Source organism: Lithobates pipiens, unplaced genomic scaffold (assembly GCF_037356315.1).
Source record: "Lithobates pipiens isolate NorthernLeopardFrog02 unplaced genomic scaffold, aLitPip1_a1.2 Scaffold_13, whole genome shotgun sequence".
NCBI lineage: Eukaryota > Metazoa > Chordata > Amphibia > Anura > Ranidae > Lithobates > Lithobates pipiens.
The window spans coordinates 248,145,373-248,165,493 of record NW_027507718.1 but is presented as its reverse complement, the minus strand read 5'-3'; the positions used below and the strand labels follow the sequence as shown (position 1 = coordinate 248,165,493).

Genomic DNA, 20,121 nt, shown 5'->3' with positions numbered 1-20,121 from the left:
CAGGAAGCGTGATAGATCCCAAAGATCTCCGGAGGGAAGAGTTCTCTACTTCCTGTTAAGAAAAGCAAGACCTCCCTCGTTTAAAACCTCAGTGGCTGCTTCCTCCAATGTCTAGGGCCAGGGGCAAGCTGCAGGGCCTGGGTCCAAGATTCTTCTAAAACCAGCACCAAACCCTCCTTTTGACAGGACGTGCCCACTCTAAGTTGGGGGGGCGCTGCTGCGCTTTCCAGTCATTTGGAGAACAAGAATTCAGGACGAGCGGGTCAGCTCAATTATCTTGCGGTTACAAGCTAGAGTTGCGGGGGGAGGTCCTCCTCTCAGGTGTTTAAGATCCAGCGTTCCCTCGGATCCTCAAAAAAAACCTATTGCATCAGCCACTAAATCCTCTAGTGCATCAAGGAGTGATTTTAGAGGTTCAGGTATCCAAAAGGGCATGGGGTTTTACTCAAACCTGTTTATGGTTCAGAAACCAAATGAGGACACAAGGCCCATTTTTGGACCCAAGATCCCTGAACAAGTATTTGATACAGTCCTGTTCAGCTGGAGTCTGTCCGTTCAGTAGTAGCCTCACTCCAGAGTGGAGACTTTCTAGCCTCCCTCGATATAAGAGGCATACTTGCACATGCCTATCTTTCAGCCTCATCAAAAGTTCCTAGGTTTTTCAGTAGAGGATTGTCGCTTTCAGTTTGTGGCTCTACCATTCGGGCTTGCTACAGGTCCCCAGGTGCTTGCAAAGGTCCTAGCACCAGTACTGGGTCTTTTAAGGACACAAGGGATGCTGGTGCTCGGGTATCTGGATGACTTCCTCAGAGATCACTCATTACATGCTCTAGAATGGAGCATAATATGCACAGTGCAGTATTTGAAAAACTTGGGCTAGATCATAAATACCAAAAAGTCCACCTTGAAACTAGCTCAAAGTCTAAAGTGTTTAGGTCTAATCTCGGATATGGTTCAAGCAAGAATATTTTTACCACCTGTAAGGTTTGTGCCCTGTAGGTTCAGGGGCACCAGATAACCCTTCATTTGGCTCTGTATGAATCTTCTAGGGAGCATGGTATCCTCCGAGGCAGTGCCCTATGCCCGGTTCCATTCCAGGCCTTTACAACAAGACATCTTGGCCTGAATCAGAAGAGGAAAAGCCCTGGATAATCCAATGTGCTTATCTCCTCGGGCACGCTTAAGCCTAAACTGGCGGTTGCAGAATCGGAACCAGCGAAAAGGAAAATCCTTTCTCCCGGTAACTTGGAGAGTACGGACTACAGATGCCAGTATCTCAGGCTGGGGAGCGACCCTAGAAGGGCTCAGGGTAAATGATCAGGGGCAGAACAGATCCTGCCCATCCACATCCTGGAATTATGGGCAGTACGTCTGGCCCAACGGTCCTGGACGGTGGAGCTTCAGGGCTGCTCTATCAGGGTTCAGTTTGACAATGCCCCTGCAGTGGCCTATATAAACCATCAAGGCGTTGCCATCGCTGAAGGAGGTGAACCACGTGCTAGCCTGGGCAGAGGGACATGTGCCGAACAAGGTAACCTCTGGTAATTGGAGCAGATGCGCTGATAATTTCATGGAGACAGTACTCCCTGGTTTATGCTATCCCTCTCCTTCCACATTTGTTGTGCATGACTCAGAAAGAGGGGGTTCCAGTCATTCTGGTGGCACCAGCCTGGCCCAGAAGGCCCTGGTTTCCATGGATTGTAAGACTGACAATAGACGGGCCTTGGATGCCTCCACGTCACCCCAATCTAGTGTCTCAAGGTCCTATATTCCACCCCAATTTACAGTCTCTAAATTTGATGGCAGCCAAGGTGTTAAAGGACCGTTGCATCTTGGGATCAGTAGTGAATGCTAGAAAAGCTGCCGTTAGGAAAATTTTATCATAAGGTCTGGAAGACTTGTATTGCTTGGTGTGGAGCCAGAAAATGGCATACTCGGAAATATGTGATTTGGAGAACTCTTTTCTACAGTCGACTGTAGAAATCAAATTGGCTTTGAGTACAATCTGAGGTCAGGTTTAGGCCCTATCAGTGTTCTTCCAAAGGCCATTAGCCTCCCATTCACTGATCCAAACCTTTTATGAGGGGGTAACTCGCTTGCTTTCCCCCTATTAGGTCACCTATGTGTCCTTGAGACTTGAACTTGGTGTTGTCTGTGTTTACAGAAATTACCATTTGAGCCGCTCAAGGAAATTCCATTAGACTTGCTGTCACGCAAGCTAGCCTTCCTGATGGCCATCACCTCATCTTGGAGGGTGTTGGAGTGGTTGGCCCTTTCATGCAGGGAACCATACTTGATTCTTCACCATGACAGGGCCGTGTTACGACCTGTTACATTCAAAAGTGGTGTCGGCCTTTCATTTTAAATCGGAACATTATTTTGCCTTCCCTTTCTTTTTCTTTTTTTTTTTTCTCTCTCTCAGCCTCGTTCGGCGGAAGAGAGGCAACTGCATTCTTTGGAGACGTTGTCCGGGGCAGTCAAGGTTTATGTGTCCTAGATCTGTGGAGATCCGAGGATCAGACTTCTTCTCCCTTCTTCTCCCTTCTTCTCCCTTCTTCTCCCTTCTTCTCCCTTCTTCTCCCTTCTTCTCCCTTCTTCTCCCTTCTTCTCCCTTCTTCTCCCTTCTTCTCCCTTCTTCTCCCTTCTTCTCCCTTCTTCTCCCTTCTTCTCCCTTCTTCTCCCTTCTTCTCCCTTCTTCTCCCTTCTTCCTCCTCCAAAACGGAAGTGCTTCCTGTGTGGGAGAGGGTTATATAGGGGATCACTTCCTGTCTGAAGACCTTTGGTCTACCAGTGTCCATTCACCTGGTGATTGAGTATAAACCAGTAGGTAATGAATATTAGCCTGACTCTGTCCCATGATGTACTCAAAAGGCTTTTCAGGCAAGTATGATGAAAAAATCCTATTTTTGCCTATAGTTCTACTTTAACCAATTTGCGCCAGTAGGACGCCCAGAGACGGCCTCGGCTTTCGGCGGTTATATCTGAATGATGCCTGAGGCCACAGACCTCATTCAGATATCAGCATTTTCAGACGGCGATTCCCTGCACCACAATGATCATATCGGCTGTTTCGCCGCTTGATCATTCTTGCGGGAGGGGACGTCCCCCACCCCCCCCCCCCCGCCGCCCTCCGGTGCTTTTACCGACTCGCCGATTCAATCGGTGGGTCAGTCACAGGATCTGCCGGCCCCCAGATGATACCATAGAGATTTCCGGTGGACCAGATGGTCCCCGAAGTCTCTGTTCGTCCGGAGGCAGGGCACGATGTTATGACGTCACGCCCGGCCTCTGCATTCAAAATAACGGCGCCGATTTGGCTGGGAGGCCGTGATCTGTGTTTCTTATTGACCCCATATCTCACTGTAAATGGGTCCGATCGTGCCATATTCCTTTTACAAGGATTGTTTACATTCCTTGTAAATAGGAATAAAAGTAATGCATATTTTTTTTAAGTGTCAAACTAAAAAAATAAAAGTAAAATTATCAATAAAAAAATAAATAAAATTAAAGTGCCCCTGTCCCTGTGAGCTCGTACGCAGAAGCGAACGGATACGCAAGTCCCGCCCACATATGAAAACGGTGTGCAAACCACACATGTGAGGTATCGCCACGAACGTTGGAGCGAGAGCAATAATTCCAGCACTAGACCTCCTCTGTAACGCAAAACATGTAACCAGTAACAATTTTTAAAGCGTTGCCTATGGGGATTTTTAAATACCAAAGTTTGGCGCCATTCCACGAGCGCGTGCAATTTTGAAGCGTGACATGTTGGGTATCTATTTACTCTGCGTATGTTAATCTATCACATTATGCAAAAAAATTGGGCTAACTTTACTGTTTTTTTTTTTTAGCATGAAAAAAACACGTTCTAAAAATTGCTGCGCAAATACCGTGCGAGATAAAAAGTTGCAACAACCGCCATTGTATTCTCTAGGGTCTTTGCTAAAACATATAATGTTTTGGGGTTCTATGTAATTTTCTAGCAAAAAAATTATGAATTTTACATGTAGGAGAGAAATGTCAGAATTGGCCTGGATGCAAAGTGGTTAAGGCATTTTAAATGACCTAATAAAACCTATTGACCATCTTGCAGCACAAATTTTAGGTAGGGTTGCATTTAGCACGTTGGAGCAAATTTTCCCAAGTGTTCTTCCAGGACAGCCCTTGAGAGATGGAGCTCCTCCCATCGACCCAGGAAACACATTGCCACAGTTCAAAAGGCGGTCCCTCAGGTCCCTGGTCAGTCATTTGTGTTTCCTCCGTCGGAGGAACATGTTGCCAGGAACCTGAAGGCCCCTCTCAGGGGCTGCCTGAGAACCTGTAGCCATGAGGGACCGGGTCCTATTCCTTGGCTGCAGTTTTGGGTCCATACCTTTTTTAAACGGCTCGGGTACCGTCCAGCTGATTCGGAGCAGACCCGTTACCCTCCTCCTTCCAGTGCCGAGGTGGCCAGGGGCAGAATGGCGCTGGTTTCCCCCAGGAGCGGTGAGTGGAACCTCCATCTCAGCTCCTTGTTGCGGTGGGGTCGGAGACGCCGAGCGTCACTTCCGGCGGAACCGCGTCATCACTGCGTGCCGAGACTTCCGGTTCCGGGTCTCTAAAGGTACAAGGAGGAGAGGGAGAGCCAGCGCTGTGCCTGTGAAGCCCGACCAGCGTCCAGCAATACCGGACTAGCGGCGGGATCGGGAGCATCAGAGGGGGACCATGGAGGCTATTCCCCAGGATACTCCGGCGGAGACAGGCACCAGCCAATCCCAGGTAGGCTGCTGGGCATGCTATTACTCTGGTGGAGTGGTGGTGTTTGTAGGCTGGGTCCTGTAGTGCCCCACGGTGGCGGTTTACTCACAGTGAGATTGTTTGCACTTGGTGATTGAAGGAGGGACATGGGGCTGACGCTAAGAAATCCTTTGTCTTCTTATTTCAGGCTAAAGATATCCCAAGGGAAGACAAGACAGGCCGCAAAAAGTGTCCTAATTGTGGGAATAGGTTGTCCTCTGGCTCTAACAAAGCCCTATGCAAGCAATGCATTGCAAGCTTGCTTAAATCTGAGGCAGATTCCCCTTTAGCAAAGTTTTTGGGCTCCTTTAAAGAGGAAATGGCGTCGACCTTTAAGTCCCTCCGGGAGTTAATCACTGACGTGGGATCAGCTGCAGCTGCCTCCACGAGTAAAGCAACTATAATCTCTTCCTCACCATGCCTTACAACACCCAGCTCAGGGGAGCCCCGTATGATCAGGGAGCCTAGCCCCACGTTGATTAGCCCCGATTCCTCTGACACTGACTCGGGTCAGGAAGAGGATCAAGTAACATCCAAAGCCTCAAAGTATAGATTGTCTCTTGAGGAAGTAGATGAGCTAATGGGGGCTATCTATGATACGCTGGAAATTGAGGAGGAAGAAACTCAGTTATCTAGACATGATCAAATGTATGAGGCTCTGGGGGAAAAAGAAAGCAAGGGTTTTCCCTATACATAAGGTGCTTTCTGACCTTGTCCTTAAGGAGTGGTCTGAACCAGATAAAAAGGTTTTCTTTCCTAAATCCCTTAAGAGAAGGTTCCCTTTTGATGAGAGCCCAGAGGCGGTCTGGAATAAAAATCCTAAACTAGACGCCCCTTTGTCCAAAATCTCAAAACAAGCTGATCTGGCTTTTGAAGATATGGGTCACCTGAAAGATCCAATGGACAGGAGAACTGACATTGTCTTAAAGAGGGCCTGGGATGCCTCTATGGCAGGCTTAAAACCAGCTCTAGCCACTTCTTGTGTAGCTAGAAACCTGGAGTTCTGGTTGTCGCAACTTCAAGAACATTTAAAAGCAGGCACTCCTAGGGGGGAGCTTCTGAAATCCTTCCCTATGCTTTTTAAGGCCACCAGTTTCATCTCTGACGCCTCCACGGACTCCGTAAAATTTGCGGCTAAGTCAGCAGCACTTTCAGTGGCAGCAAGGAGGTCAGTATGGATGAAAACCTGGGGGGGAGACACGGCGTCTAAGACCCGCCTGTGCAGCGTCCCTTTTACAGGAGACTTAGTCTTCGGGCCTGAATTAGACTCCGCCTTAGAAAGGACGGCGGATAAAAAGAAAACCTTTCCCGCAAAAAAGAAAAATTTTCAAAGAAAAATTTTTCGTCCCTTTAAAGAACCCTCTAAACCAGAGAAGAGTTCAATCCCCAAAAAACATTGGTCGGGGCATAAAGGGAAAGGAAAAGGGGGCATACTGTTTAGCCGCCCCAATCAGGATCCCAAACCCCAGTGATGCCAGGGTCCCTGTGGGAGGAAGATTAAGCCAATTCCTTCCACAATGGGAAGAGACAACTTCAAACGAATTTGTCTTAAACATAATAAAAAGGGGTCATGCGCTGGAGTTTCACAGCCGCCCTCCTTCAAAGTTTGTAGTGACAAAACTTCCAAGTCACTCAGAAAAGGCCAGGGCCTTACCCTTACTGATAGGGGAGATGGTGGATCAAGAAGTATTGACACCAGTCCCTATACAGGAACAAGGAGACGGTTTTTACTCTCACATTTTTTGTAGTAAAAAAGCCGTCAGGAAGATTCAGATTAATTATGAATCTCCGACCATTGAATCGCTCCATCCGTTACAAGAGATTTCGGATGGAGTCCATTTACTCCATAAAGAATCTCCTGCAGAAAGAGATGTTTATGGCTACCCTGGATTTAAGGGATGCTTATCTGCATATTCCAATAAAGGAGGAATGCCAGAAATTCCTTCGAATGGCAGTACAGATAGACACAAGGGTTTACCACTTTCAGTGCCGAGCGCTTCCCTTCGGTCTGTCATCCTCCCCAAGAATCTTTACCAAAGTTCTCGGAGAGGCTTTAGTTCCACTGAGGCTTCAGTCAGTCTCAATTATTCCCTACCTAGACGATCTACTCCTAACAGCACGCTCGGAGAGTCGTCTTTCTCAGGATCTGGAGTTGACTCAACTCAGCCTGAGTCGGTTAGGGTGGATTGTCAGCCAGGAGAAATCCAAGACAACCCCAACACAGGAGATCCTGTATCGGGGTTACTGGATCAAGTCAGTAGATCAAAAAATTATACTGCCGGAAGAAAAGATTTTGAATCTGTGGCAGAGAATATCTTTTCTTCAATGCAGCCCCAAATGTACAGTGAGGGAAGTAATGTCGGTCTTAGGTCTTATGACAGCAGCCATTCCAGCCGTACAATGGGCCAGGTTCCACCAAAGAGACCTTCAGGGGTTTCTGCTAGAACAATTAAGGGGCAGAGATCTGGAGGAGGAAGTTTTGATCCCCTCAAGGATAAAACGCTCCCTCTGGTGGTGGAAGGACAGGGAGAACCTGAACAAAGGGGTTCATTGGGTCCTTCCTATCACTTCAACACTGACAACAGATGCGAGCAGTTGGGGCTGGGGAGCCCACCTCGGCTCAAGCTGGGTCCAGGACAAGTGGACCCCGGAAGAGAAATGTTTCTCTTCCAACTGGAAAGAGCTAACAGCAATCCTGAGAGCGGTCTTAGCCTTTCACCCCACAATACAGGGTCACCATCTACAAGTCCGTTCAGACAATATGACGGCTGTAGCATACATAAACAAACAGGGAGGTACCAAAAGTCCTCGTTTGATGGTAGTAGCCAGACGCATTTTCCAGTGGGCAGAAGCCAATCTGGAATCCATTTCTGCAGTCCACCTGAAAGGGGAGCTGAACAACACGGCGGACTTGAGTCGACAAAAGATTTCGAACCAAGAATGGTCCTTACACCCAGAGGCATTCAATCTCATAACAAATCACTGGGGAAAACCAGAGGTAGACCTTTTTGCGAACAAAAACAATGCAAAGGTTCCAAATTTTTTCTCGCTAAACCCAGGAGATCGGCCCCTGGCTGTAGATGCCTTGCAAGCTCCATGGTCTTTCAATCTGGCGTATGCTTTTCCCCCTCTTCATCTCATTCCGAGGGTCCTAGCAAGATTCCTCAAGGAAAAAACCTGTTTGATTCTAGTAGCACCGTTTTGGCCCAGGAGACCATGGTTCACAACGTTGCTACAATTGACAGATTGTCCACCTCTAAGGCTTCCCTACAGACAGGACCTCCTGTCGCAGGGACCTCTTTACCATCCACAGGTCGCCACACTGAAGCTTTCGGCGTGGTTACTGAGGAGGAAATCTTAAAGAGTAAGGGCCTGACAGATGAGGTAATTGCGACCTTACTACAGAGTCGCAAACCAGTCACGAGGGCTATTTACAAAAAAGTCTGGCAAAAATTTAATAGCTGGTTGAATAGCCGTGACATAAACACGGCTAATATTCTACAGTTTTTACAGGAAGGTGTAAACAAGGGTTTAACCCTAAGTACCATTAAGGTACAGATAGCTGCCTTAAGTGTGTACCTAGATGAACGTTTACAGGAAAATCCTTTTGTCGCTAGATTCTGTAAGGCAGTCGCTAGACGCAAGCCAGTCAGAGTCACCAAAGTCCCATCCTGGGATTTAGCAGTTGTACTAAAAGCTTTCTTGGGGTCACCCTTTGAGCCTATCTCGGAGGCCTCCTTAAGGCTTGTTACATTTAAGACAGTACTCCTGGTGGCAATCACTTCAGCCCGTAGGGTCAGTGAAATCCAAGCCCTTTCCATCAGGGAACCTTTTCTACAGATCCTAGAAGACAGAGTCATTCTAAAGACAGACCCTGGGTTCTTACCAAAGGTAGCATCTAGCTTCCATAGGTCCCAAGATATTGTCCTTCCCTCATTTTGTCAAAATGCAGCAAATGAGAAAGAGGAACGTTTTCATTTATTGGATGTGAGGAGGTGTATTCTAGAATACCTTAAAGTAACAAATCCATTCAGAATTTCAGACTCCCTTTTTGTCCTTTTCTCCGGACAGCGTAGGGGACAGAAAGCTTCAAAAGTAACCATAGCTAGATGGATTAGGCTAGCTATAGCAGAGGGGTATAAGGCCTTGAATAGAGATCCTCCTGAGGGTGTTAAAGCTCACTCCACAAGAGCGTTGTCTGCATCCTGGGCAGAAAGAGCTGGTGCCACCCCGGAGCAGGTATGTAAAGCAGCCACATGGTCAAGCTTTTCCACCTTTACAAGGCATTACCGACTGGACTTAATGTCTAGTCAGGATCAGGCCTTTGGGAGGAAAGTCCTCCAGGCCGTGGTCCCCCCCTAATCTGGTAAGTACTTGGGGATCCTCTCAAGGGCTGTCCTGGAAGAACACTTGGGAAAACTGGAGTTAGTACTTACCGGTAACTCCTTTTCCGGTGGTCTTCCAGGACAGCACGATCCCACCCTTTATTTGATTATAATGATGTACTAATGTTATTACCTGTTATGGTTTATATGTTTTTCAGTTCCATCCTTCGGTTCTTGGTGAATGACTGACCAGGGACCTGAGGGACCGCCTTTTGAACTGTGGCAATGTGTTTCCTGGGTCGATGGGAGGAGCTCCATCTCTCAAGGGCTGTCCTGGAAGACCACCGGAAAAGGAGTTACCGGTAAGTACTAACTCCAGTTTTTACAGCGTATTTTACAAGCAAACCTTTATAAGATTGGATCAGAATAAGGCTGGGTGCGCACACATACGAATTGGATGCAGTTCAAAACACATCCAATTCGCATGACATGTGAACCAACAGCTTTCTCTATGGAGCCTGTTCACATATCTGTGGGCCCTGTGCATTTTTTCAGTCAAGTTCAAGTGCGATTTCAAGTAAAAATTTCCCCCTGAACAGGTGGGCAAAACCGCATCAGGCTCCCTTTTAAAAAAAATCGCACTGAAACCGTGGCCGGACGTGTGAACAGATCCTCAATGTGTATGAGGTGGCCAGATTATGATTGCGCTTATGTAAGGATCTGATCATGTTGCCCTTTTATTCTAATTTTGTAGCTCTACCGAAGGGAGATTTGAATGAGCGTTTGATATAACACTAAACTTACAATACTTGCAAAACTTTCTGTACAATTTTTTTTTTTGGGTGAAGTTTATGTAATACGAAGTTGGCATTTCTGATAAGGGGATTGTTTTGAATATTGTTGTTTTGAAATTAAACTGTAACTTTATGATCTTTTATTTATGGAATTGTGTTTCAGGCTATCCAGTATGGGGCAGACGACAACAGCACAGCCATCGTTGTCCCCTTTGGGGCCTGGGGAAAGCACAAGAGCTCTGAAGTCGGATTTTCATTTAGTCGCGGCTTTGCATCAAGTGGAAGATGGGCGTGATCATACCCCTGTGTGTTTATACACACAGCACAAAATGTCTATCAACATTCACTCTATACCAAGCAGTCTTTTCTTCATACAAGCCAGCCTTTCTAGCTCTGTTTTTTTTTTTTTTTTTTTTTTTTCTAGAAGAAGGCTGGGCAATACAATGCTACACATAATTACACTAATATACAGAATAGGTAATGATGACCGCTAGACAAATTTGAAAGGGAATATAACTCTGCATTGTTCACAAACTTTCTGGCCTTCAGGGCTCAATTACAGTGGGCCACTTGCATTGCAGTAAGGAACATTGCCATGGGCTGCACTGCATATATGTTCCATAAGCTGCGCTGCATTTGTTAAGGCTCCCATTCAACTCACTTGAATGGGATCACAGACTGCTCATCCAAATCTCAACATGCCACTCCGCTTTCTGCGTTTTTTATCCAGTGTTTTTTGCCTATGTTGCGAAAATGCAGGATAATCTGGTGGGATGTGTGAGCTAGCCCTTATGCTGGTTATGCACACATGATGATTTTCTGGCATTTTGAACCAGTTTTTGATTACTTCTGTAATCAAATGGGAAAGGCAACCTACAACTAAAGGTTTTGGTAATTTCTTAGTATCCGCAGAAACTAGCATATTGTCTTCAGATGTGTTCAGTTTCTGAGTGGCTGAGATGGCTTAAAATGGTGTGTATGGCCAGTATTTGTCATGAACAATGTAAGCGGGCACTTTATTGCTCATTTTGCACTGCATTACTGAACACTTTATGCTGGCTATTTGTCTGTTACACTCTGAATTTGTGGTGTTAGTATTATTTATAACTTTGGGCTCTATTACACCACTTTTAACTCTTTTCTACTTTATGAAGGTTGGTATTGGGCATTTTTTGCAATCCCTTCAAATGCCCATTTTTTTCTAAAATGTGAACATGAGTTGGACAGACAGGTTATTACTTTTTATTTATTTTATTTTTAGTTTGCATTTCTTTGCCATTTTTTAATGTAATCTAAGTATTTCTAATTTGTATATTGTGAGAAGAATCAGCTGTGTGTTGACAGATTATGGTTGTGTTCAACTGTCCCAAGACCCAAAATCAGGTGTTGGTATCATGGTATTCTTTTTGCAAAGGTTCCTTCGGTGTTTATTTTGCGTGAACTCTTCAGAATGTGTGTTAGCTGCTAAAATCTGTGTTTTCCAACCTGTGGTATGTGCACCATTTATTGGGTGGCAGATGCTTGCAGGTTTACAGGAGTTTTTTACTTGGGTAAATAGTGTCTACATCCTTCTCCCCCTTTTTTTTTTTTTTTTTCTCTCTCTCTCCAGGGGTACCAGATGATGAATTTTGTGGTTATGATACAGAAATACATAGTGAAGGGGTCCTTTCACACTGGCTGTCCAAGTCCAACTGTCAGTTTTTCAGGCAGACCTGATCAGACCTTGCAGTTTCCCTGATGGAGCGATGAATGTCGGCGGACACCTGTCCATTGACATCTGCCGCTATCTGATCCTGTCTGCAAAATTCAGATGGATGGTGGTCCTATTTTCCGTTTGGCTGATTGGATTAAAACAGACAGGCGGTCTGTTTCAATCGGATTTCACTATAGAGGAGAAGCGCAACTGTCTGCTCTGCACAGCGGAGCGATAGGACCTGTCATCCACCTGCTCAGTGGTGATCAGCAGAGCAATCTCCTGAGCAAGCAGAATCCTTTCCATGGAGGCGCCCATGTGAAAGGGGCCAAACACTGCAAGATTGTGTTCAATACATTGATCCCCAACCAATGGCTGATCGCTTGCCATGATGTTGCTTGTGACAGTCGTTCAACTTGGAAAAAAATGAATGAAGTGTTGTGGAAGCAACTCTTCATTGATAATTGAATAGGGATTACATTATGACAAACTGTACCTGTACTTTGCACAAATAGGAAATATGCCCCTTTATTCAAGTCACTTACACTTGCCTTTTTCTTCCCTGCTGCTCCATTTTGACTGCTTTGAGTAAAGGGAAATATTTAGTACTTTTGGCACAGAGGACAAGATTACTCATTCCCCTTTTTCCCAAAGTGCAGAATGGGGTGCCCATCGCCAGGCAGTGATTAGAAGATTACATATGGATTTTCTTTGCTCATTTTGGCATCTGGTGTAAGAGGGGGCAAAGGGAAGCAATGTATATGCAGCTTGAGCTGGAGAGGGCCCTGCGTGGACAGGGCATTGATTCACTTTGACAACCACATTTTTTCCAGTTCTTTTGTGCTGTTGATGGAAACGCCTAAAGCAGGGGTATGCAATTGGACCAGCTGTTGGGAGAACTAAAAGTCCCATGAGTCCGCATGACACACCCAGAGACAGAGGTGTGATTGAACAGCTGAAGGTCCACTAATTGCATATCCTTGACCTAAAGTATATTTGTAGCCACTACAGCTTTAAAGCGATTAACTTCTTAAGCAGAGAACTTCCTCCTGCAAGGTAATATGTGCTAGTATGCGCCACATATTACTATCACATTATGAAAGACTTGCCCAAAAACGAAGCCCTCCAGCAGCATGCTTTCACCGCTGCAGGGGCTTTCATCTTCACCCAGTCTCCCTTATGGGTTTCTATCCTGCAGCCGCTTGAATGGCTGAGCTACAATGAAGTCACTCCTGTGTATGCATGCGCTAGTCACGGCCTCAGCACTGGTGACTTCACAAGCGAATATCGCCTAAACTGCACATTTAGAAGATGTTAATTTTACCTACAGGTAAGCTTTATTATGCACTTGCCTGCAGATAACAATCACAAAACTGAGTTTACTACAACTTTAAAGTGTTACTAAACCCACAACAATAAAATCAGTCTGTACATGCAGCATAGCATGCTTATTCTACTCATTGTGGAATTTAAGGGTAACGTTAATCCTCTTCATTGTGTAAAAAGGCTGTTTTTATCCCGTATGCATAGATTCTCCTCCTCTGTCTATCTGGGGAAGGCCAGCTAGCACAGGCAGGGTAACCAACTTGCACCTGCTCAGTTGTCTTAAATGCTGGAGAGAACAGTTACTTGTTCGCAGGGATAGCCAGGTCACATGATGTTGACATCACACATTGTATACAGGCTGTAGTGGAAATCTCCTACCTGAAACCTCAGCACTGGAGAAACGGTTTATCGTGTAACCATGGTATACAGATCATCCAAAAAGGTATATAGTGGCAGTGTTTTAATTTAAAAAAATTTATAAGCTGGCGGGAACAGATTAACTATTTTAACCACTTCAATACAGGGCACTTAAACACCTTCCTGCCCAGACCAATTTTGAGCTTTCAGCGCTGTCGCACTTTGAATGACAATTGCGCGGTCATGCTACACTGTACCCAAATGAAATTTTTTATCATTTTTTTCCCACAAATAGAGCTTTCTTTTGGTGGTATTTGATCACCTCTGCGGTTTTTATTTTTTGTGCTACAAATAAAAAAATACCGAAAATTTTGAAAAAAAAAAATGTTTTTTTTTTGTTTGTTTCAAAACTTTGTAAATAAGTACATTTTCTCCTTCACGGATGGGCACTGATGGGGCTACACTAATGGGCACTGATGCGGCACTGATGGGCACCAATGAAGTGGCACTGATGAGGTGGCATTGATGGACACTGATAGGCGGCACTGATGGGCGACACGGATGGACACTGATAGCTGGCACGGATTGGCATGGGTAGGCGGCACGGGTAGGCGGCACAGATGGGCATGGGTGGGCACTGATAGGCGGCACAGGTGGGCACTCATTAGCAGCACAGGTGGGCACTCATTAGCAACACAGGTGTTATACTGTACTAATGGATGCCAATCAGTGCCAAACAATAATGCATGCCAATCAGTGATGCCCATTGTGGGCACTGCCATCCATTATGGGCACTGATTGGCATCCATTGTGCCTGACTGGCATCCCTGGAGGATTACCTCTGCTGGGCATCCCTGGTGGTCTGGTGGTCCAGTGTGGGCATCCTCGGGGGGGCTGTGCTGATAATCGATCAGCACAGACCCCCCCCTGTCAGAGGAGCAGCCGATCGGCTCTCCTCTACTCGCGTCTGACAGACGCAAGTGAGGAAAAGCCGATCACTGGCTCTTCCCATTTACACTGTGATCAGCCGTGATTGGACACGGCTGATCACGTGGTAAAGAGTCTCCGTCGGAGACTCTTTACCGAGATCGTAGTTGCCGGGTGTCAGACTGACACCCCGCAACAACGATCGCCGCGATGCGCGCCCCCGGGGGCGCGCAGCGGCTCATAATCCTGATCACGTCATATGACGTCCGGTCAGGATTATGAAACCACTTTGCCGCCGTCTATTTGTAATAGGGCGGGCAGCAAGTGGTTAATATTATTGTGTTTTTGTTTTTTTAACATAAAGTTTTATTAAATTTTTGCACAGTACATGTCAGAACAGTGGTACAATCTCAGCAATAATAATTATGGCAGTTTACAGCGGTACATCAAGAGAAATAAAAAGTCAAATTTGGGCTAAGCAGCATATCAACATATCTGATTACAACATATATTTAGGCAGTGTTTCCAGTAAGTCGGAATTGCACTCAGAGTAAGATCCGTGGGCTACACATCATCATGGGTGGGATACCAACATCTATATATTATTGGGTTTAGTAACGCTTTAACTGGTTCTAAATGCATCCTGCTTTTTGATGTGCAGTTTCATGTCATTACAAACTGAGGAAAAATATTGTTTCTTCACTGGTCTTAACAGCAGAAGGCAACTGAACTGTCTGGCTACTTATCACCTGCATTGTACATGGATGTGACTCCTCTGCCAAAAAGGTTAAGGTTCCCTGGTCTGGTACCTATAAAGCTGAAGCTCGCAAAACTGCAATTGGCTCCACTGCATTTACCTTATTGCTACATGACACATGCATGGGAACAAATTACCCATTACTGCATGCATTCCAGATGTTTAATTATAGACATTGGAGGAACTTACAAAGTAGTCTGGTTCTTAAATGTACTGCATATAGCATTGTTCATCTTTACAAAATAACCGATTTATGTGCAGTTTAATATGCTTTTGCGGTCATAGCATAGTGTGTATATAATTTTGTGTATATTTGTGTAAATATCGTTTTTGTAATTAATAAACCATTCTGGAACTTGTTTTGAGTTGTGTATTGAAATTTGAGTGATTGCATTCATTCTTAGGCCTGGTGTATTATGTCTGCATGGGGCATTTGCCTTTTTTTGCTGTAAACTTCACATGCAAAAGACCTGCAAATAACAAATGAGTGAACCTATGCCCAGCTGAAGCACACTAAAGCATGTATTCTGTATACTCATTAGAAAAAAGCCTTCACATCTGTAGGGGGTCATGGAAAATTCTGAATAGTGGCAAAAAAAAAAAATCAGCTACTTCCACTTATCTTTTGTAGAGAACAGAAACTTGGGCATCTGTGACCCTTGAATGTAAAATGTACAGTAAGTCTTATTCACCTGTTAGAAACCAGTTGGAGCCCAACTGTGATGTTTGAGAATAAACTCCATATATCCAACTAGAGATCAGTGATGGCTTATCTTTTAAAGCGTCTCCTCTCTCTTATTATGATGTGAATGAAAGTGCAACAATGTCCTATCCCTTTTTAGTGCTCCCCCATGATCTGCATTGGTGTGAAAGCTAAAACTATAGAACATAAGACCAATTGCCTTGTTCGTGTGTTGGGACTGCATTGGTCAATGCTGCTGGTCTGACTGAGACTTAAAGTGGTAGTAAAGTCCCAAAAAAGCCTAGGGGCAGTTGAAGTAATGTACTAGTATGCACTGCATACAAAGCATGCTATGACTGACTTAGTGCCAGCAGTGAACCGCTGAAGGGCTTAATTCTATCATCTGCATCCAGTCTTCTGGTGCATGTTTAGGAGATTCGTTGTATCTTAAATTCTTTAAAATGGACTTTACTACTGCTGTATTGGTGTGTGGGTTTTTTATTTTTATAGGTAGCATTTTAAGATGGCTTTTACTGTCATCACTGTGATGGGACTTCACCCACCAGCTCGCCCTACAAGTGCCCACACACCATTGACTTCTACCTGTAGTTCATTCAGTGTGGAACCTTTACAGTTCTATAGCCTGGCTTGCAGCCTCCTGGTTACATCAATCAGCCTTGTGATTCTCAGGACAGCCCCCCTTGTCTGCCGAGTGACTCCATGATATAGATCCACCGCCCTGGAAGCCAGCACTGAGGCTCACCACCCAGACCCATCTTGGCCCTTCTCTGTTGGAGAACAGTAAGCAGGCTTGGCCACTGTGGTTGTATACATCTGACACTTGTCCTGGGTGAAGTGTTTTTTTTTTTTTTTTTTTTTTTTTTTTCCATACACCATTGCATAAACTTATGTTTTTATAGAATTTGTGTAATCGACTATGCATTTATCACATTCTATCCATTCATACACAATATGGATCCAAGCACTATCTGGAACATTTTCTTGCATCTTTGAGTACTCTTCCCCAAGCATTTATTCCCAGCAGCTATTATCCATAAGATTAACACTTAAATCCACACCCTTATTGATTCCCTTCAGGCGCCTAATCACTTCAGTTTGCTCTGCACTTTTCACTGCTGAATGTCAGACAACTTCTATTGAAGCCAAATTCAAGTGTTCCAACAGTTCTCAAGTATCACGGTCACAAAAATCTATGCAATTCAGAAAGTTCAGAGTGCATTAATAGGAAAAAGGAGGCAGGAAAAAGTGAAAAGGTTAAAAAAGTGTTTCAAGGACTCTGCCACATGTGGGGGACACCAGAAATGGGCATCCTGGCCAACCAGATTCAACAACAAATGGCCCAGGGATCCTCCCAGGCCTTTTTCAGTGCATGTCCTGAAGACTGTGGGTATTGTTTTTTGTCTAATATATGCCCATCTTCGTTGCCTGCTCGGCAAGATAGAGGGCTTTCCAGTAAATCCCACTGCACCAACCTGACCCAGATGGTTATGGTTCTTGGACCTTGTCAAAATTTACACCAGTGTAACATGTTCCAAAGGTAAATGTATCTCTTAAAATATTATTTTTCATAGCTTAACAGGCTCTTGGATACACTACCTGCATTGTGACAGCCTTTCTATAGGTCATCTCTGTCACACATTCAGGTATTAGGACTGGCTCAGCCACTCATCGGAGCCATTGGATTCTCCTGCGTAGTAAGGCTCGATTCACACCTATGCGGTTTGCTTTTGTTCATTTCTGATGTGAGGTTTTGCACATGTTTGTTTGTTTTTTTTTTTTTTTTTTTTTTGTAAATCAAAGGGAAAAAAACTGAAAATTCCTATCAAAATACTTACCGTAATTTTCCTTTCCTGATGGACTCCATGGAAGCAACGTGTGGGTTAAGTCCCGCCTCCACTACCCTATAGGACACTACTCCCATAAATCTTTGCTCCCTGCCCATGGCCGTGTTCGGTAACTAGCCTACTCCAGCCATTTTGGGAGGGAACTCCTGCTGCCATGGAGTCCATCAGGAAAGGAAAATTACGGTAAGTATTTTGATAGGAATTTTCAGTTTTCCTGACAGACTCCATGGCAGCAACGTGTGGGAAATAACTCGCCAAACACACTCGGGTGGGCAAAAAAATGCTGAACAAAAATGTATTTAACACTGTCAACCGACAGCACCTTTAAACCAAAATCAACGGAAGATAAACTGGCAGGTTCGACACAATAGTGAGCCATAAATGTATGAATGGATGACCATGAGGCAGCTTTGCAGATAACCTCAGGAGCCACATGACGTGAAGCTGCCCAAGAAGTAGAGAGACTTCTCGTGGAATGTGCCGTAACCGCCTCAGGAGGAGCCAAGCCCTTCTCTTTATAAGCCCACTGGATCGCCTGAACCACCCACGTGGAGATGGATCTGACCGAAGCCCTAAGGCCTTTGTTTTTACAGTGAAAAAGAACAAAAAGATAATCCGATTGCCGGAAAGAAGCTGTTGCCTCCAAGTATTGTTTCAGAATAACTCCCATGTCGACAGGATGAAGATCCTGACTCCCAGCAGAATTAAAGGTAGGAAGAGTAATATCCTGATTTTCGTGGAAGACTGAGGTAACCTTTGGATTCGACCCCAGCATTGGCAATAGGACCACTCTGTCAGGGAAAAATGTGAGGAAAGGTTCCTTTGATCCTAAAGACTGAATCTCAGAGACTCTCTTTGCTGAAGATATGGCTACCAAAAAAGATGTCATTAGGGACAATTCTTTGACTGAAAGTGTTCTGTCCAGTTGTGAGAAGAAGTCGAGAACCAGCGGTAAATCCCACTTGGGGAATCTAGGTTTCCTCTGTGGTCTAAGTCTAATTGCTCCTTTAAAGAATTGCTGAACCAAGGGATGTTTAGCCCAGGATACTCCAGAAAAGGCCGAAATTGCCGAGACTTGTACACGAAGAGCGCTGACAGATAGGGGAATGTCTAGTCCAGACTGTAAGAAACCCAAAACATCCTGAACCGTCAGATTACCATTAGAGCAAGACTTGGAAGACAAGTGACTTGTGAATCTAGACCAAATCCTCTCATACACCTGGTTGGTACTTTTCCTCCTTGCATTCATGAGAGTAGGAATGGCCTCCTTGGGACAACCCAGAGCCTCTAACCTTCCCCCTCTCAAAAACCAGACCCTCAGACATAGATGGGCCGGACAGGGATGGAGCTTCGAGCCCTGAGATAGAAGATCGGGTCTGAGAGGAAAGGGAATCGGATCTCTGACACTGAGTAGCATTAGAAGCAGAAACCATGGCCTGTTGGGCCAATAAGGTATTACAGCTATCACCTCTACTGCTTCTGATTTGAGTCTCTGCAGGAACTGTAGAATAATAGGAGTCGGAGGAAAGGCGTAAGCTTTGTTGAACCACCATCGATCCGTCAGTGCATCCACTCCGTAAGCCTGAGGATCCCGAAACCTGGAATAATACCTTGCCAGTTTCTTGTTGCAAGGGGAGGCAAATAGGTCGACCTCTGGGGAGAACCACAACGTTAGAATCCACCTGAAAACTTCTTCGTGAAGGGACCATTCGTTGTTGTCCAGACTGACTCGAGACACTGGAACATAAGTTGCTGTAATGCTGACCAGGTTCTTCTGAGCCCAAAACATGATTGGCTCTACCTCCTGAAGAAGGGACAGACTCAGAGTACCTCCTTGTCTCCTTATATATGCCACTGCTGTTGTGTTGTCTAGTCTGAGTAGAACCAAGGTTCCTGAGATCAGATGACGAAAGGCTAGGAGCGCCCGGAAGGCTGCCCTTAATTCTAGAATATTCGACACCATCCCCCTGGAAGGATAGGCCCAGGTGCCTTGTGCTACTTCCGTCAAACAGTGGGCGCCCCAGCGCCTGTTGCTGGCATCCGAAGTTATTGTTATCCATGAGATGGGGAGAATGGAATAATTGAATAGATTCTCCTTCTGAAGCCACCAGGGCAGAGAGATTCTCATTGAAGATGTGATCCGGATAAGTTGAGTCTTGTCGCCTAGCCATTGGTGAAGAAACCCTTTTTGGAACGGTCTCATCTTCCATTGGGCCCACTTCACCATTGGAATTGTGGCCACCATAGTGCCAATAATTCTCAGGCACTGAAGAGCCGGGAGATGGGAGGCTGAGAGGGCCGGACGAATTCTGTCCCGAATTACCGCTACTTTCTCTTCGGGTAATGAGATGGTACCCTTCACTGTGTTGAAGAGTGCGCCTAGGAATACAAGAGACTGAGAGGGAATTAACTGACTCTTTTCTAGATTCAGGATCCAACCGAATTCTTGAAGAGTGGAGATAACCTGATCCTTGTGCAATAACAGACGGTCTCTGTCCGGGGCTAGCAGCAGAAGATCGTCCAAATAGTGGTGAAGACAAATTCCCTTGGCTCTCAATAGAGCCACTACGGCCAACAACACCTTTGAAAAGACTCGGGGGACGTTGAAAGCCCGAACGG

The 20,121-nt window shown here is 45.3% G+C and overlaps 1 protein-coding gene across 3 annotated transcripts in view; it reads left to right on the top strand.

Annotated features, from left to right (window-relative positions):
- PPM1K (protein phosphatase, Mg2+/Mn2+ dependent 1K) overlaps positions 1–15,314 on the top strand; it is a 60,282-nt gene extending 44,968 nt beyond the window's left edge. For all 3 annotated transcript variants that reach the window (XM_077476487.1, XM_077476488.1, XM_077476486.1), the window contains exon 7: positions 10,059–15,314. In XM_077476487.1, coding sequence (XP_077332613.1) covers positions 10,059–10,190 — 132 coding nt within the window. In that variant the 3' untranslated portion in view covers positions 10,191–15,314. The remainder of the gene's footprint in view (positions 1–10,058) is intronic.
- The last annotated feature ends 4,807 nt before the right edge of the window (positions 15,315–20,121 follow it).